The sequence below is a fragment of the Chiloscyllium plagiosum genome, unplaced genomic scaffold (genome assembly GCF_037043375.1).
Source record: "Chiloscyllium plagiosum isolate Xiang-an unplaced genomic scaffold, Cpla_swu_hap1 HiC_scaffold_47, whole genome shotgun sequence".
NCBI lineage: Eukaryota > Metazoa > Chordata > Chondrichthyes > Orectolobiformes > Hemiscylliidae > Chiloscyllium > Chiloscyllium plagiosum.
Window position 1 is genome coordinate 14,202,303 of NW_028270185.1, and position 19,073 is coordinate 14,221,375.

A 19,073-nucleotide genomic window follows, 5' to 3' on the forward strand; every position below is an offset into this window, starting at 1 on the left:
AATAGAAAGAAACATGACAATGATAACTGTGTTGCAGATTTGTGGATTCTGGGTAATCCAAGATGAAGGGCAGGAAGACATTGTGGCTGAAAGAGCTGCTCCTTTTTGAGGTATTTTCAGTGTTGGAGCGGATTTCCTCAAATTCTAGGAGCGGTAATTAGAGTTTTGTAAGCTGTTGCATTATTTTGGAACTTTGAGGGAAAGAAATCAAAACAACAGCACTTAAAAAGGAGGAAGGGAGGCAAAGGCAGTGACCATGTGGGAAGTGAAACCTGGACAGCTGTCTGACTTAACAGTGAATCTGCACAGCCAACTGCCTCTGCTGTTTGGTTTCAAGTATCTCTGGGCATCAGAATTCATCTAAGAAAAATAAACAAACAGTAAAATTCACATCTGACCTTGGAGAAGCCTTTGTGGGAGAGCTCACAGCAGGAAAGCAACTAAGTGGTTAGTCTTAAAGTGTAACCTTACTTTTTTTTCTTGGAAATCTACAGTAGTGAGTAGAATGGGGTTTCTTTTTGATAATGTTTTTATTGAGATCTATCTACTGATTAAACTGTAAAAATATAAACATAGATACTAAGTTAGCCTGGAGCAGTGGTTTTAGAGCAGTAAGACTGCTGTTTTCAGGGTCTGTAGATTGTTAAGGTGGAAAGATGACCACTGGAAAGCACTGACAGCCTTGTTTCTGGTACTGAGACTGGCTCTAATATAACTAGAGGTATGTTAGGTTCCAAGTGATCGATTGTGATAGCAGTCTTTCTAGTCAGAGGCGCAGATTGACGTCTCTGCGGTTGACAGCGAGACGTCAGAATAGTGTGTTGCTCCCCTGCTTCCAGGATCAAGGATATTTTGGAGAGGGTGCAGTACATTCTCAAAGGGGAGAGGGACCAGCAGGAGGTCATTGAACACATTGGAATTAACTGCATAGGAAGAGAAATGGGACGAGATTCTGAGGAGAGAACACAGGAAGTTCAACAGGAATTTAAAAAGGAGGTCCTCGAGGTTCGTAATATCAGGATTGTTCCTGGTGCCGTGAGCTACTGAGAGTAGGAATAGAAGGATAGAGCAGATGATGCGTGGCTGAGGAGCTGGTGCAGGGGAGAAGGATTCACATTTTTGGATCATTGGAATCTCTTCTGGGGTAGAAGTTACGTGTATAAGAAAGACAGGTTGCACCTGAATTGGAGGGGGGCTAACTGGTTGGGAGATTGCTAGAGCTGTAGAGGAGGATTTAAGCTAGTAAGGTGCAGGGGTGGGGGAGACCCTGGGCGACTGAGGAAAGAGATCAGACTGAGTCTGGTGCAGTTGGGAAAAGGAGAAAGTGAGGACTGCAGATGCAGGAGATCAGAGCTGAAAATGTGTTGCTGGAAAAGCACAGCAGGTCAGGCAGCATCCAAGGAGCAGGAGAATCGACGTTTCGGGCATGCAGGCGCATGAAGAAGGGCTCATGCCCGAAACGTCAATTCTCCTGCTCCTTGGATGCTGCCTGACCTGCTGCGCTTTTCCAGCAACACATTTTCAACAGTTGGGAAAAGGAGCAAGTCAAACAGTCAGGGCAGGCAGGAACAAAACTGAGAACAAGTTAGGACTGATAAGTTAACCCACATTTATTTCAATGCAAGAGGTCTAACAGGTAAGGCAGGTGAACTCTGGGCATGGTTGGGAACTTGGGATTGGGATATCATAGCAATTATAGAAACTTGGCTCAGGGATGGACAGGACTGACAGCTTAGTGTTCCAGGATGCAAATAGTACAGGAAGGATAGAAAGCAGGGCAAGAAAGGAGGAGGGGGAGTGGTGTATTTGATAAGGGATAACATTACGGCTGTGTTTAGGGAGGATTTTCCTGGGAATGCACTCGGGGAAATTATTTGGGTAGAACTGAGAAAAAAAGGAATGATCACCTTATTGGGATTGCACTATAGACCTACAAATAATCAGTGGGAATTTGGGAAACAAATTTGTAAGAAGATCTCAATTATCTGTCAGAATGATAGGGTGGTTATGATAGTGGATTTTAACTTTCCAGACATAGATTGGGACTGCTGTAATGTTGAGGGCTTGGATGGAGAGGAATTTGTTAAGTGTGTTTCTGATTTAGTATGTGGATGTACCTACTACAGAAGGAACAAAACTTTACCTACTGTTGGGAAATAAGGCAGGGCAGGTGTCTGAGGTGTCACTGGGGGAACACTTCGGAGCCAGTGATCATAATTCTATTAGTTTTAAAATAGTGTTGGAAAAAGATAGACAGGCTCTAAAAGTTAAATTTCTAAATTGAAGGAAAGCCAATTTTGATGGTATTAGGCAAGAACTTTCAAAAGTTGATTGGGGGTGGATGTGCACAGTTAAAGTGACAGCTGGAAAATGGGAAGCCTTAAAAAAAAAAGAGTTAATGAGTGTCTAGAGACAGTATGTTCCTGTTAGGGTGAAGGGCAGGCTGGTTGGTGTAGGGAATGCTGGATGACTAGAGAAATTGATGTTTTGATCAAGAAAAAGAAGGAAGCATATGTCCGGTACAGACAGCAGAAATGGAATGAACTCCCAGAGTATAAAGGCAGTAGGAGTATGCTTAAGAGGGAAATCAGGAGGGCAAAAAGGCAACGTGAGATAGCTTTGGTGAATAGGGTGGAAGAGAATCCAAAAGGATTCTACCAATACATTAAGGACAAAAGAGTAACTAGGGAGAGAATAGGGCCCCTCAAAGATTAGCAAGGCAGCCTATGTGTGGAACTGCAGGAGATGGGGGAGATATAAAATAAGTATTTTGCATTAGTGTTTACTGTGGAGAAGGATATGCAAGATAGAGAACATGAGAAAATAAAAGCAACATCTTGAAAAAAGTTCATATTACAGAGGAGGTGGTGCTGGATGTCTTAAAATGCATAAAGATGGATATATCTCCGGGACCTAATCAGGTGCACCCCTGAACTCTGTGGAAAGCGATTTCTGGGCCCCTTGCTGAGATATTTGTACCATCGATAGCCACAGGTGAGGTTCCAGAAGACTGGAGCTAACTTGGTGCCAGTATTTGAGAAAGGTGGTAAGGAAAATCCAGGGAACTATGAGCCATTTGAGCCTGATATTGGAGGTGGGGGAGTTTTTGGAGGGATTCTTGTATTTGGAAAGGCAAGGACTGATTAGGGATTGTCAACATTGCTTTGTGCATGGGAAATCATGTCTCACTAACTTGATCGAGTTTTTGGAAGAAGATTGACGAGGGCAGAAGAGTGGACATGATCTATACGACCACAGTAAGGCGTTTGACAAGGTTCCTCATGGTAGACTTGTCAGCAAGGTTAGATCACATGGAATACAGAGACAACGAGCCATTTAAATATAGAACTGGCTTAGAGGTGGAAGACAGAGGGTGGTGGTGGAGGGTTGCTTTCCAGACTGGAGGCCTGTGACCAGTGGAGTGTCACAAGGATCGGTGCTGGGTCCACTGCTTTTCATCATTTATGTAAATGATTTGGATATGAGCATAGGAGGTATAGCTAGTAGGTTTGCAGATGACACCAAAATTGGAGGTTTAGTGGACAGTGAAGAAGATTACCTCAGAGTACAATGGGATCTTGATCAGATGGGCCAATGGGCCGAGGAGTGGCAGATGGAGTTTAATTTCGATAAATGTGAGGTGCTGCATTTTGGAAAAGCAAATTAGGGCAGGAGTTATGCACTTGATGGTATGGTCCTGGGGAGTGTTACTGAACAAAGAGACCTTAAAGTGCAGGTTCATAGATCCTTGAAAGTGGAGTCACAGGTCGACAGGGTAGTGAAGAAGATGTTTGGTATGCATGCCTTTATTGGTCAATGCTTTGAATATAGGAGTTGGGAGATCATGTAGTGGCTGTAATAGGACCTTGGTTAGGCCACTTTTGGAATACTATGTGCAATTCTGGTTTCTCTGCTCTATGAATGTTGTTGTTAAACTTGAAAGGGTTCAGAAAAGATTTACAAGGATGTTGCCAGGGTTAGAGGGTTTGAGCTATATGGAGAGGCTGAGTAGGCTGGGGCTGTTTTCTGTGGAATGTTGGAGGCTGAGGAGTTACCTTTTAGAGGTTTATAAATCATGAAGGTCATGGATAGGGTGAATGGGGTTGGGAAATCCAAAACTAGAGGGCATTGGTTTAAGATGAGAAGAGAAGATATAAAAGGGACCTTAGGGGCAACTTTTTTTCATGCAGAGGGTGGTGCGTGTGTGGAATGAACGGCCAGAGGAAGTGATGGAGGCTGGTGCAATTACAGCATTTAAAAGGCACCTGGACAGGTATATGAATAGGAAGGGTTTAGAGTGATATGGGCTAAATTCAGACAAATGGATTTGTTTGGATAAATTTATTTTGGATATCTGGTTGGCATAGATGAGTTGGAACACAGATCTGTTTCCATGCTGTACATCTCTATGAATGTAGCAATCTAATTGCATTTGCCAACTGGGTGTTTATGGGATGCTGCCCATATTGGAACAGTTGATGATTCATAACTAAATAATGCATTATTTCATACAATCCCTACAATTTGGAAACAGGCCATTTGGCCCAACAAGTCCATACCGACCTTCCAAAGAGTATCCCACCTAGGCTCATTCCCCTACTACTCTACATTTATCCTGACTAATGCACCTAACCCACACATCCCTGAACACTGGACAATTTAGCGTAACCAATTCAGCTGCACATCTTTGGACTATGGGAGGAAACTGGAGCACCCGGAGGAAACCCACACAGACACTGGGAGAATGTGCAAACTCCACACAGACAGTCGCCCAAGGCTGGAATCGAACCTGGGTCCATGATGCTGTGTAGCAGCAGTGCTAACCACTGAGCCATCATGCCACCCTTTTTGTTAAGTATTTCAATAGAATTAAGTGTGTTTTGATTCGAGCTTAGTGGTGGAGCAATTGCATCAAATCTGAAACACAGTTCCTTACACTAGCCTTTTAAAACATGTAAAACTAAGGGTCTGTGACACTGTGATATGTTTGTGCTTGCAACCCAGTTTTGGAAGGTTTGAAAATATCTGTAATTCTATCAAACACTTCTTTCAGTCAGCCATTGCTAGACAAATGTCAAAAGTCAGCTGAAGTGATAGTTTTGATTCTATCACCATTCTGTTATAAAATTATGCACATGCGCAAATGTCCTTTATAATCTTTGGTGGGGCGGTAGAACTTGTCTTAGTTAAGCACTATTGTTTAAAATTTAGGAAGCCACCAAATACAAAATGTAGTGTTTCTAAGCCTAAAATGTATTTGAAATAGTTACAATCTTCCAAAGCAAGATTATAAAGGGAGGCAAGTACAAGAGCAGTTAGTGAGTTTCCAAAAGAGAATTGAACACTAGCTAATTGGCTCTGTAGTTCTTAAATTGGTTTGATACAAATTGGGTGGATATCAATCATTCCAAGCTACATGGCACACATTAGGAGCCAGTGCTCACTCAGCCCTAAAGAGTCCAGTCCTTTTAGCAGTTGGCATTTCTGCATTTTCACAGGTGATGGGCCTTCGCCGTCAACGCAATTATGCAGGCCGTTGGGATGTCCTAATCCAGCAGGCTACTCAGTGCTTGAATCGCCTCATCCAAATTGCTGCTCGCAAGAAACGTAACTACATACTTGACCAGGTACTGTTGTGTTTCCATGCTTTATTACTACATTAGATAAGCTAGTTTAATTTCATTTGTTTATGACAGCAAATTAATGATACATTTATTTAGCAAGTTAGAGGTTTGTAATATTGTTTAAAAATTGTAAATAAAGTTGAACTTTGTTTCGTTGCTTGGGATCAACTGAAAATAGCCATCTCACATAAAGAACAAAAATACAAGATGAAATGTAATGATGTTGCTGCTTAAAAGTAAAACACCAATGGTGAGTAAGTGACTGATCTCCATTGTTAATAAGTTTTAAAAAATGCTTTAAAAAGTAAATATAGTAATTGGAACTTTGTTTTGTTAAATAGTTGATGTTCAGGTAAGTTATGACTAACTATTATTGACTTTCCAGGGCCTCCAGGATGGGCAAGGTAAGTACAGGTCTCAAGGGCAATCTTTGGCTCAGGATAACTGTAAGTACCACTGGTAAGTAGTTATATGTTGTCTCGTCTGGGGCAGATGGTCTAATGAAGAACTGGTAAGTATCAGTGAGTGTAGTTAGGGTCAAGGTAGGAAAACCTTTGCACTTCCTTGATGGCATTTGTAGAATTGATTGAATTCCTCAGAAGTGCAAATCCTACTTTTGATTTCAGATGCTCAGCTACACGAGAACCTGATAGCCAGCCATCCACTATAGGAACCCAGTAATCACTCCATATACTTCATCAGTTTATTTGAACTTTAAAGTTCTGTTAAATTTGAATCAGATTGGCTTTTCCAATGTTTCTGAAAATATTTAATTGGACCCTTGGCTGAAATGTTCCCCATTCCAGTGGCCCACATATTTAACATTTATGAATTTGGTAGCTCTACTTAATGTGCACTGAAGATAGGCATGTCTAATTTAACATTCCTACAAGTACACTTAAAGATCTGTACTTCTGTTAAATTTCACAGCCATGTTTGGTGTGCATGTTGTAGTTGATTTATGCTGCAAAGGCTTTGGGTCTTGTGTTGCTCCATAATTCCTGTATTCAAAGTCTGGAAGTGTCCATACTTTTAAATACAGAGCAAGGATTTTATCCTGGCAGAACATCGCAACCTAGGAAGCTTTTAGTTTTGAAAATAAGAATGGAGATTAAGTGTAATTACACAATGTTTTTGCAAGGTTGCAGTGTTCTATAGAGAACATGTTGCATAACAAAGAATTAATGTTTAGTACACGATACAGTTTTCTACTGAATAGATTACAGCTGTACTGTATCGCCAATTTGCATGTTTGTACATGTAAAATGTGATATTGCCAGCTGCCTTGTGAAAAGAGATTGTTGTTAGTTTTAAAAAGAGTGAATTGCTTGACATGAGAACTTTGAGAGCCAGGAGGAGGGTCATGTCAGGGGTCACAGGGCAGAGCTGTGACAGTGGGGCAGAGGATCCGTGAGGGTGGAGGGTTGGTTTGGAAAGCTGGCAATCTCTGCAGTGGCCATTGCTGCCTGGGAAATTGCAACCCCCATTTTGGATTCCATCCTCCACTTTGGCACGTTCTGCTCCAGATGTTTCACAAAGTGCATGTAAGAGGAGTGTAGCAGCCTGGTGGGAAGTTGATCAATAAAATTTTGCAGCGTGAAAAGATGCTCTTTGGTCCATCTGTGTCTGCACTCATCATCAAGTATCTCTAGTCAACTCTAGTCCCCTTTTCAAGTACTTGACCTGTAGCCATTAATACAATGGCATTTCAAGTATTCATCAAAATACTTAAATGTGATATTCCCTACCTCTACTCCCTGCTTTCAGATGTGGAAGTTTTAATTTAAATTTAAATCTGCCCCATAGTTATTGATCCCTCTACTAAGGAAGTTGGAAGATGTGGACAAAACTGAGGGTTAGAGTTGATGGCTCTTGCTTGATTTGTATAATAAAGTGACGGTGATGTACCCCAGAATTGTTTCTACACTGTTTGGATTAGTTATAGGGCAGAGTGTAATATTATTTGCTGATGATTCAAATCTGAAAGGTTTATTACTGGTACTGTAAAAAGATTTAAGGTCAGTCCGGGTGGAATGATGAGCAGTGGAAGAAGACTGTCATCCTTCCAAAATCAAAGGATGCAATTAAATAGGGAATGGAGGTATACAGTAAATGGGTGGACACTGAATCTACAGAACAAGATAGGGATTTGAATACAAACAATAAAAATTCAAAATAAACAAGTTAGTATTTAATGTCTTATAAGTAGCACAGAGGCAGGGAGGAAAATGAGTCACACAATAGTTGGCCACTGTGCAACTTTCAGTGCCTCGTTTCAAGTTAGGACATTAAAGTCATGTACAGATTGCTCAGGGTGATGCCACAGTGAGGTGAGAGAATAGAAATTTCTTGATGCTGAGTTGTCGGAACATTGGATTCAGGTAGATGCCATTGCATTTTTTCTTAAAGGAAAATTAGATCAACATTTGAGTCAGAAGAAAATACAAGCGAATGGGGAAAAAGAGTGGGGTCACAGCTTTCACTTTAACTGACAGCCAACTGGCATCGTACGCTCACTGTTTCAAAATGCAATGATTTCAGTTATAAGCTAGTGTGCTGGTGTCAATAAAAATATTCACTTGTCTGCATACAGTCAGGTATCTTTTCCTATTAACTAGGATATCCTTTCCAGGAACATTATTACTGTTCTCACCTTCCCCCTCACCATTATTAACATGTGTCTTTACTTTTTATGCTAGTCTGGTGACACTACCATCATGCCATAATTATTAGGTATGCAGTTATTTTGTTTTTTTACAAAATATATGCAAATTGTTGCTTGTCCAGAGCACTGCTTCTGAGAGATGTGGTCTCTTTGACTGTGATGTGAGCAATGCACGTTCTTGTTCTATATAGTGCATGTAGCTCCAACATTGAATAAATCATGGTTCATCTGATTGTGTTCTGAACTCCATATGCCCCTCGACCTGAGTGACTTCTGATTCCCTTGCCTAACCAGACTCTATCTACCTCCACCTTTAAAAGTAATCCAGTGACCCTGCCTTATGAGACAGAGTTCCAAAGAAAAACAAATCCCTTACCTCTATCCCAAAAGGCAGCTCCTAATTCTAAAACAGTCTCCCTCTTGTTCTGCTTTGTTTTCATTGATAAGGCTGGATTTTCAGCAATTATATAAGTAGATTGTACCATATAAGACCAGCACTTTCAAATACGAAGACAAAACAGTTGTATTCTGAAAGTCCCTGTTAAGGTTAGGAATTGTAATCTGTAACATGAATGAGAGACAATATCTGGTAGTGTGTTAAAACAACAGTTTTATTGAAAGCAGTGATAATAGTAGTACAGGTACACAATCCTTTGTCCAAAATCTGGAAAGCTCTGAAATCCGAAATTTTCTTGTGGAGTGTGGAGCGTCATTTTGGCGTGTGAGCCACGTCACTCAGATGTGACATGGTGGTGTGGCCCAGCACCGGTGTCTCAGTGCTCGTACTAGTCCCGTGTTCGTCTGCTGTTTGGGGTTTGTTTAAATTTCACTGTGAAAATGTCATTTATTCTGAAGTTCAAAAAATTCCGACTTCTGGAAAACAACTGGCCCCAAGGATTCCGGATAAAGGATTGTGTACCCGTACTATAAAAATAATTACATTTAAAAGAAAGGAAAGATAACTTTTAATGAAAGAGCGTGAGAGGAAATGTGTGAGAGTGAGAGGAAATGCACCTTTATTTATAGCACAAACAGTAAGTCCAAATTCGTGTATCCACATTCCACAATGATAAAGTAATGCAAAATTAATCTGTCTGTGCCAGATCATTAAAATGGTAGACAAATATTTGGTATGTAGATCACCAGATCTCTGGATATTACATAGGGTGAGATTCTCAGTTCCGCTCTTTTCATCGGTCGTTGACCACTCGAAGGCAGCAGCAAATTTCTGGCTCCATTCCAGTCTTTTGAGGCTTCGTCCTGACTCTGCCTGAATAAAAGGCCTGAACAAACCATGGATTGGTATTTCTCACAGATTTGGTAAACTCTGCACACTTACCAGAACTCCAATTGTTGACCATTCTTGATGATGCCTCCCATTTGTTTAGTGTCCATCAATCGACCTCCATTTCATTGACCAACCCATGGCAGGCTAATTGTTGTCCCATCATGTAGTTCAGGGGTCATGTGGTCAATGCAGTAAGGACAATTAGGGGGAAAAAGAAACCATTTTTGGTGATTAAACAGTATCCAGTCAAATCAACAATGGTAGTTGTTATATCCTTGGGAGTAGGGCACAAGTTTATAGTTGAATAATGCCATGGATTACAGAATTGGTTAATTTTGACTTTATTGAAGGATCATCCAGTTTCAAGCACTGTTTACAATGTATAAATTCAGTTCAGGGATATTTAAAGATCAAAAGTAAATCAAAAATTAGATATAAAAGAAAAAATTGTAAAAATTGATCATTTCTTGTTGTAGGCCTATAGCTCCTTGAAATATTCACACCAAAATATCTCCAATGGTATTTCACTGAACTTGATTCTGAGGGAGCACATCAGATAACTTTAGGAAAAAGGATTGCTAAAGGGGCTTGTAGCCTAGAGGTGAGAAATAAGTCATAATAAAAATAAGACATTTGTTGGGAAAATTGGTAAACTGGAGAGTGAAAGATTTGCTGATTAGCTCACTTGGCTGGACGGCTGGTTTGCAATGCAGAATAATTCTGACAACATAGGTTCAATTCCCACACTGGCTGAAGTTATCAGAAAGGATTCTCCATTTAATCTTTCCTCTCAGCTGAGGTGTGGTGACTCTCAGGTAAAACCACCGCCTCTCTTTCACTGTAATGAGAGACCAGGCCTGTGGTTCATTAGGACTATCACAACTTTTATTTAAAATAAATATTGCTGTAATGAGTAACCTTACAGTGAGATTGTGTTTCCCAAATGTTGGAAGTACATCTGACAATAGCTTTTCTGTTTTAGTGTTCCCTTGGTGTGAGGGGCGAGGGATTATATAAGGGACTGCTCATTTCCTTCACTGATAGAAACGGAATGGATTATTGTACCATCCTGTGATCTGTCAAATGGCTGGGACATTTAATAAGATGGGAAGTAGGCGTCTAAAATAGTCATAAAAATTCTTGCATCCTGTCTCTGTATATAGAGAGGTACTGACACTGTTAGAGGTAGATTGAGACTTAATATATCTAAACAAGGAATTGTACAAAGTACAATGAACCAAGCTCATGATTAAAAACGCAACAAGGTTACTTGATGATATTGACATTATTCATTTGCCAAATATGTTGAGTGGTGGGTAGCTGCAGTACAGGAGTTAATGAGTTAGCCACTTAAAGCACTAGGGTCTCTTATGAGATTGTAGGGGAATTTGCCCAATAATTTCCATTCTGACAGGGATTTGAGTGTTACTGTACACAGCTGCAGAGACTGATTTAACCAAAGATTTTGAAACAAAACAGATTAAACTATGCAGTTTCTATGGTTATCACAGCCACTTCTGTCAAACCCATGATTCCTATTTTTGATCGTTGATCTTGTAATGGTACGAAGTAACGCAACATTTCGTACATTACATTACTTTATGAATTGGCATGATTTGGAAACTTTTAACAGTCAGGAATCACCACTTGTTTGTGCACTAAATTCTAATTTTAATTGGTTTTCAGATGGAAATTATTTGGCCTAAAACTGTCTATTTTGTCTCCAGGCAGACAGGGTTTGTTACTTTTGTGATTATTGTTCTGAGGCCCAGAGCATTTGGAGGTTGCTGGAAAAGATGTAGATAGGTAGAGATTGTCAGTCCTGGATGCTTGAAATTTTCAGTCATAAGAGCACATGTGCTGAGACATTTATGCTGTTGGTTTAGTTTGTCTAAATTGTGGAGCAACAAGAGATCTTCCTAAGCCTATCAAGCCCCTGTCCAATTTATACAACAGTGAAACAGTTTGGATACTTGCTAGGTTTTGCGGGTAAGTTTCTTTTCTGGAAGGGTATGAGGGAGGTGCCCACCCTTCCAGAACATTGAGCTATGAGGGGGACAAACTGTTTATTTCATCGTTTACAGGCCACAATGTCTGCAAACCAAGCAACAAATAATGAACAATTTTGCCTCTTCTTTGTCACCATTGCTAGACAAATGTTTATGGATCAGCACAGAGACGAAAAATGCGTCCTTTTGAAGGGTTTCAACGCAAGGCTATTGTAATTTGTCCCACGGACGCCGATTTAAAACAACGGACAATAAAGCGCACTGATGAGGAAGGAAAGGATGTTCCTGATCATGCAGTTTTAGAAATGAAAGGTAGGAAACTGGAAACATCCACCCTGTTTAAAAAAAGTCAGAAGGAAAAAAAAACAACAGTCAGATAGCTCTCTTCCCTTCTTCATCCTTTGTTATTGTTCCCACATCAAACCCATTTCACCGTCTCTTTCCTCTTACCAGATGTACACACTATAAACCCCAGGTTAGTAACCAAGAATGTTCTGACCATCACCAGATTCTCTGATTTATGTGGTGTCCATAAGTGCGTTGATGGCAACCAGTTACACAATGTCAAGTGATCTGCTTGGAAATTCAGAAGCAGTTTTCTGGTGATGGCAGTATTTTTTTCTTTAATTTTGTTTTTCCTTGCACCCTGCTTTCTCCCAGCGATGAGTGGCATTGGCTCCCCGGCGCAAAGATCCGTCCTGTGGCGGTTCAATCATGACTTCTGCCAGACCTGAGTTTGGCCATTAACGTGTCTCCTCTTGTGTTTCTTCTTTTCCTCTTGGTCTCATTTTGTGCGTGTGGCTCCCAGCGAACTTCACCCTGCCCGAGGCCGACGAGTTCCTGGATGACGTCACATACGTAGAGCTGCAGAAGGAGGAGTCGCTGAAGCTGGTGAGTGAATACAACGAGGAAGGGAAAAAGGCCGGCCCTCCTCCGGACAAGCGATTCGACAACCGATCTGGCGGCTTCCGTGGACGTGGAAACTTCAACCGGTTTGACAATCGCGGTGGACAGGCAACACGTGGGTTCACCCGTGGTGGATTCCGACCAGGTTAGTGGCTGGGGCCATTGAGAGAGGTCCCAAGTTTGCATTGTTTTTAAATTAGCCTCAATGAAGCACTTGTGGCTCCACTTACTAGCTAATGATGGAAAGGGTTCTAACTTTAAAAGCTGGTGTCATGTCAGAAGCACTTGTTCACAGACAGACTGAACTTTACTCTGGGAGTAGTGGTTCCACCCTGCTTCGTCTAAAAGTGAGGGGTGATCCCACTTCCAATTGGCCAGCTTTCCCCACAGCCACTGTAATTGGCTTGAGGTTGGACATCGGGCCTCAGAGGAAATCCCACCTCAGAGCTGGCAACCACTCAGTTCATTGGAAGATTTCAAAACTTAATTTGATAGATTTTTGATAGGTACCATTAATAATAGTTCTGGAACAAGGCACGTGGATGGATTAGATACAGAGAATTGAATTGTGGAATAAGCAGAACAGACCACTCTTGCTCTCATGTTCACCTGTTGTTGGAACATTTTCAGCCTGTTGATGCTCTGTATAGATACAGAACTTGCATGAGTCATAAATTAAAATCTATCTGTCTGTTAAATTCAGGCTACAATCGTGGAAGTAACACGCAGAGCCGTTGGACCAACAGCAGCACCAACAACCGTGGTACCTACAATCGAACTCCGACCTACAACTCAACCCGCACAGCCACCTACAACAAACCCAGTTACAATCAGAGTCAGGTAACCATCATTGATAGATAATCGAGCAGGAAGAACAGTAGATGGGAGTAAGCTGGAATCAGTTGCAGTTGCCTTCTTTATTGGATATGAGGGTGAGAGTGAGCAACCAGTTTTATGAGATTTACATTCTTATGCAAGAATTATATATTTATGTAGAGCCTTTCATATCTGCAAGGATGTCCCATTTTGTTCACTGCCCCGTGGCAGAATGAACACTTCAACTCCCCCTCCAACTCCACCAAGGATATGCAGCTCCTGGGCCTCGTCCATTGCCGAACCCTAACCATCTGATGCTGGGAGGAAGAATGCGTCATTTTCCACCTTGGGACCCTGCAACCACACGGGATTAATGTGGATTTCACCAGTTTCCTCATTTCCCCTTCCCCCACCTTATCCCAGTCCCAAGCATCCAGCTCGCACTTGCCCCACTTCTTGACCAGTCCATCATCTTTCCCACCAATCTGCTCCACCCTCCTCTCTGACCTATTACGTTCTCCCCCACCTTCATCTACCTATTGCATTCCCAGCTACCTTCCCCCTGCCCCTGTCCCCGCCTCCCATTTATCTCTCAGCACCCCCTTCCCCACACCTCCGGCCCACAAGCATCATTCCTGATGAAGGACTTATGCCAGAAACATTGATTCTCCTGCTCCTTGGATGCTGCCTGACCTGCTGTGGTTTACCAGCACCACACTTTTGACTCTGATCTCCAGCATCTGCAGTCCTTACTTTCTCCCGATGTATTTTAGAGCTAAGTTTATTGAAATGCAGTCACTATCTTTGTGGATACACCTGACAGTCACTTTGTCCTTGGCAAAATCCTGCCTATTCCAGATAAGCTCTTGGTCATGGTTGTGGAAGGATAAATGTTTATGAACACTCCTCTTTTGAGCTGATGTCCATGGCACTAACCAATGTTTCTCAGATACAACTCCAACAATGTAACCCCCTCTCATATTCTGTTGGATAAATTTGCCCAATAGGTCAGAAATCACAAAAGCACAGCTCGAAGTGAAATTGACAAACAGTTTATTGCCAGTGATATTGCTGGAAGAGAAACTGACTAGGCTGACACAGAACTGACAGTCTGTACAGGTAGATCAGAATTTCTCTTCCAGTGATATCGCTTGCAATAAACTGTTTGTCAATTTCACTTTGATCTGTGTTTTTGTGATATCTAACCTATTGGGCAAATTTCTCTGACATATTCCACGGCATTCCTCATTCATAAATGGTCTTGAATCCAACAACCATCTAACTTTGCAATGAGTGAACAGCCACTGAGTCAGTCTAACTTGTGTTTGGATTCTTCAATTAATCTCCAACTTAGTGCTTCCTCAGTTTGTATAGACTCCTGTTGGCCCCTGTGAGGCTGGTGCTGACACTTCTTGATTAATCTTCCTGCCCAAACCCGCTACAGAACAATTAAATCAAGAGAACTGCAGACTAAAGGTTATCCTGTTTGGCCATTCTGAGTTTTAATCACCAATCTGTAATAAATTTGCTATGTTTTATTTCTGTTTCAGCCAGCACCTACGCCAGCAGTACCAACGACAACACCGACAACATACGCTCAGAGTTACACTCAGGGCTACAGTCAAGCATACACTCCCAATTACAGCTACGGAAACTATAGCAGCTATGGGAACTATAACCAAGGCTACACTCAGCCCCAGACTGCAACGCAACCTTACACCCCACAGTACCCCAACCAGTACCAGCAGGTAATTTTTCATAGAGTCAAAATGTTGTGCTAACTCATTTTTTTTGTATGTTTTAACTCTTCTTTGGTGTCAGGTATTGGGGTCTCAATGTCATTATCAGGGCATCAGGCACATATATGGTCAGATTCAGGATTGTTGGATTCTGTAGGATAGATATCCTGCCTTCAAGAGCCGCTAGTCAGTCAGAAACTGGCCGCTTCTGTAGTCTCAACAGTGCCACAGGGAGTGATAGCCACCGCTCGTGGGAGATGGGGCAGTCACTGAGTCCCAGGACAAGTAGCTGGGACAGACTTGCAAGGGACAAGTCTGGTAGGCTCAGAGTGAGGTGGAAGAGTGTGCTGCTAGAAAAACACAGCCAGTCAGGCAGCATCCAAGGGAGCAGGAGAATCGATGTTTCGAGCATAAGCTCTTCATCAGCTCTTCCTGAACATTTCAAAACAAGTCCAAGTGAATTAAGCTCACCGAGCTGGAAGGTTCATTTTCAGACGTTTCGTCACCATACTAAGTAACATCTTCAGTGAGCCTCCGGACAAAGCGTTTGAAAATGAACCTTCCAGCTCAGCGAGCAAACCTGCACCCAGAACCTCAACCTGAGCTACAAATCTTCTCAAAACTTACTAATTTCATATCATATTTTAAAAAAGGTACATGGACGTATGGTTTTTATTTAATTCACTTGGACTCGTTTTGAAATGTTCGTTGTTTTCAGTGAAGCTTAATTGCTGTGGATTTAACATTGCCTGTATTCTCCCTTTTGTTCTCCAGTATGCACAGCAGTGGAGCCAATATTACCAGAACCAGAGTCAGTGGAACCACTACTACGGGAACTACAGCTATGGGAATTACTCAGGAGGATCTCAGGGCTCTGGGACACAGCAGTAAAACCCAAATTCTAAAGCTACCGTCACAAAACCCTTTTTTAAAAAAAAGAACACAGAATTATTCTACTCGCAGTCTGTTGTATTTAAGATTTAAAAGCTGCATCAGGGTGTGAAACACACCAGTTTTCAGTCATTTTATTGTGTCGATATAGTAGTAGTGATTGTAAAGTTGAAAAAATTGCAAAGGAGAAGGAATAAACAGTTTAAAGATTCTAAGATGTTTCGTGTAATGAAGCCTTTTTAGATTTCTATGTAACTTTTTACTGTTAATAAGCTGTCGATATTTTGTCGGTAATTAATGACAAAATTTCTTCAAAATAATTAGAACCTTGAATATGTTAACTTTTTTTATATAATGTATAACTACTCATGTGACTTTGCTTGTGCATTTACGTTGAGTCTGGTTGAAACAGCTTTTTGTATCTGGGGAAGATTTATGACTGAATGACACACACACAGCTTTTTGGTGTTACTGCTGTCAATAACGTCTTGTAAGAACTTGTGTTTGTGTGAAATATAATTAAGGGCCCAGGGAATATTTTTGATCTCAATGTTGGGTTTTAGTATCCTATCTATCTTGGATAACGAACGCTCAGAACTATCTCTGGATATGCTTCAGGTCTGGCAACTGTGCTAATTGTAAAAAGCAGGGATTCAAATGAAGAACTAAACACTCCACATTGTGTACAAACCAAACCAAATCATTTTACAATATCATTCAGGCAGTCTATTTGTTTCACTGCCACTTTGGCTGATGAACTGAAAAAAATTGTCTTCCATCTCCAAAAGCTGACAAACGTATACTGTTAATAAAAACAAATCTGCCTATCTCTTGGTTTTTGGGTATGTTTTGCTTCACTTGCTTCACACAGTCCTGGTCCCTGAAGGGGGGGTATGGTATGTATCTGGTTGGACCTGAAGAAGTGGGTGTGGGGGACGAGAGAGTGTGGCCGAATATCTATCCTTCCTGAGGTGCTGTGCACGAGGAAGGTAAGTGAAAATATTCCAAGACTTGTTGCGACAGCAAATACATGGTAACTTTGTAACATAAGCCTTTTGTCACAAAATTCCACGGTAGAACTTGTGATCTCTACTTGTGGAACAAATTGTCTTTATTTGGAATGTTCTAAATAAGAAAACAATTTTTGAAAGGCATGGTTTATGAGCTGGAGGTGAATAACTTGATCCAAATCTAGACATGAAATACCAACCTAGATACATTTACTCAGAGTTGATTGGACCGGCATGATGGGCTGAATGGCCTCCTGTGCTGTATTATTAAATAATTAGGATATTTAATTTAATTGTGTTTACTTCCTGCATGTTATTTGGTCACTAAATATTTTCAACTGAAGTTAGTCATTATGGGATCACGCATTTCTCTGCATTTGAGGCAGGTGAGGATATTATTATCACAGGGAACTAAATTTCGAACATTCAATTTACCTATTTTTCTCCACTCTCCTGATATCTTGTCACTTGAGTGAGTAGTCAAGTAACTTCTAATAACCTGTTTTGGGCAGGCATGATGAGATTACAGAGGGTTAAAAGTGATCAAAAGTATACAGAGAGGGTTCCATAAGACCATAAGACATAGGAGTGGAAGTAAGGCCATTCGGCCCATCGAGTCCACTCCCCTGGTGAGTGAGAAAGATGCCCACAGTGAGTCGCTGAACTGTACACGTTTGCTAGGCCCTTGTGAGGGACATTTTTTTTGCTACCTTCACAGCCTAAGTGGTAATCTTGTGCAATAGATCACATGCCTGTTCAGAAGCCACTTGACTTTCAGTCCAGAAATGTATGTATTGAAAATTGGGTGTGATCATTGAAGAATGAAGTGAGCCAATTCATATAACAGTGTAGCCTAGAGCTGCTTGCTTTGGCAGAGGGAGAGATCTTGTGACTTGGCCCTACTGAGAGGCTGTGTGGATAATTTTATAACAGATTTTTAAAATGGTGTTCTGCACCTGTTAATGGAATACAAGGCAAGGCTAATTGGAAATGGTACCAAAGGCAAATTAATTATCAATAGGATTACAACAGAAGGTGAGGAGGAGGAGGGGGAAAAATCTCTTAAAAACCTTCAGGAAATTATTGTATACAAGATGGTGGCCTGCACTGTAGTGACCCACAGACTACTGATGGTGTGTTTTATTTCACTTTACAGATAGCTTATAGAGATAAGATTGCATGTCGTGGGAAAGTACTTTTTTTTGTAAATTTAATACTAGTTTTGTGTTGTCACTGATTCATATAGGAAAGCGCTTCTCCATTCTGATACAGAGGCAAAGGCCAGTTATTACAAGAATATTTGTTAAGTAGTCCTAGGAATAATGATCACCAAGATGCCTATGTCCTACCAGGCTGTCAGTCTAGAGTAATGCTTCATAGTGTGCAAACAATGCTCTCTTTCCCTGTTGATAATCTGCCATTTAACTTTACATTTGGTTAAGTTCAAAAGCTTTTACTTTGTGACTTTGTCAGTACTTTGTTACACTGAATAAAATTGAACAATTATGTTTAAACAAAAGAACCATTAAAAATGAATTTTAAACTGATCTGTACATTGTTTGCAATTAGTATTTATGGTTTTAAGCAGCTGACCAAGTTTATAAGTGAAGGGGGTTGATATGCAGCAAAATAACAGCTACATGACTCAGCTTTGGAATCCAGATGATCACCCTAAAGGCTTTTTAATAAACCTGTTAAATTATTTCTACTTATACAGTGACAGCTGTTTCTGTAAATGTAGTTGCATTGACCCTTTGATAATTGGGATACCTGAAAGTTTCATCCCAGCTTACCTGGAAACCTTACAAGATTTGCAGCTTATCGTCTTGTTCTTCTGACTTTTTCTCACGCTGACCACTCACTTTGGTTTGTCAGCAGGTTACAGCTGTGTTGGCACACCTTAAATGGTAGAGGCTGGTGTACAATATTTATCACGTATCTGGGCCTCACATGCCAGAAGAACAGCCAGTATGAGAAATGAAAGTACGAACGAGCCATGAAGCACCTTGGTGTTACACTTTTCACATCTTCAGGATCCCTTAACTAACTTCATTGTCAACAAATTTCCTTCAAATTTTCCTCCTGCACAAGTAAATGTTCATGCACAGTAAAGTGTCATAAAATG

General features: G+C 41.0%; 1 protein-coding gene across 2 annotated transcripts in view; it reads left to right on the forward strand.

The window, feature by feature from the left end:
* LOC122542868 (heterogeneous nuclear ribonucleoprotein U-like protein 1) overlaps nucleotides 1-18,495 on the forward strand; it is an 83,185-nt gene extending 64,690 nt beyond the window's left edge. For both annotated transcript variants that reach the window (XM_043680971.2, XM_087983999.1), the window contains exons 10-15: nucleotides 5,499-5,627; nucleotides 11,730-11,898; nucleotides 12,395-12,637; nucleotides 13,196-13,332; nucleotides 14,859-15,056; nucleotides 15,822-18,495. In XM_043680971.2, coding sequence (XP_043536906.1) covers nucleotides 5,499-5,627; nucleotides 11,730-11,898; nucleotides 12,395-12,637; nucleotides 13,196-13,332; nucleotides 14,859-15,056; nucleotides 15,822-15,938 — 993 coding nt within the window. In that variant the 3' untranslated portion in view covers nucleotides 15,939-18,495. The remainder of the gene's footprint in view (nucleotides 1-5,498; nucleotides 5,628-11,729; nucleotides 11,899-12,394; nucleotides 12,638-13,195; nucleotides 13,333-14,858; nucleotides 15,057-15,821) is intronic.
* Nucleotides 18,496-19,073: the final 578 nt, after the last annotated feature.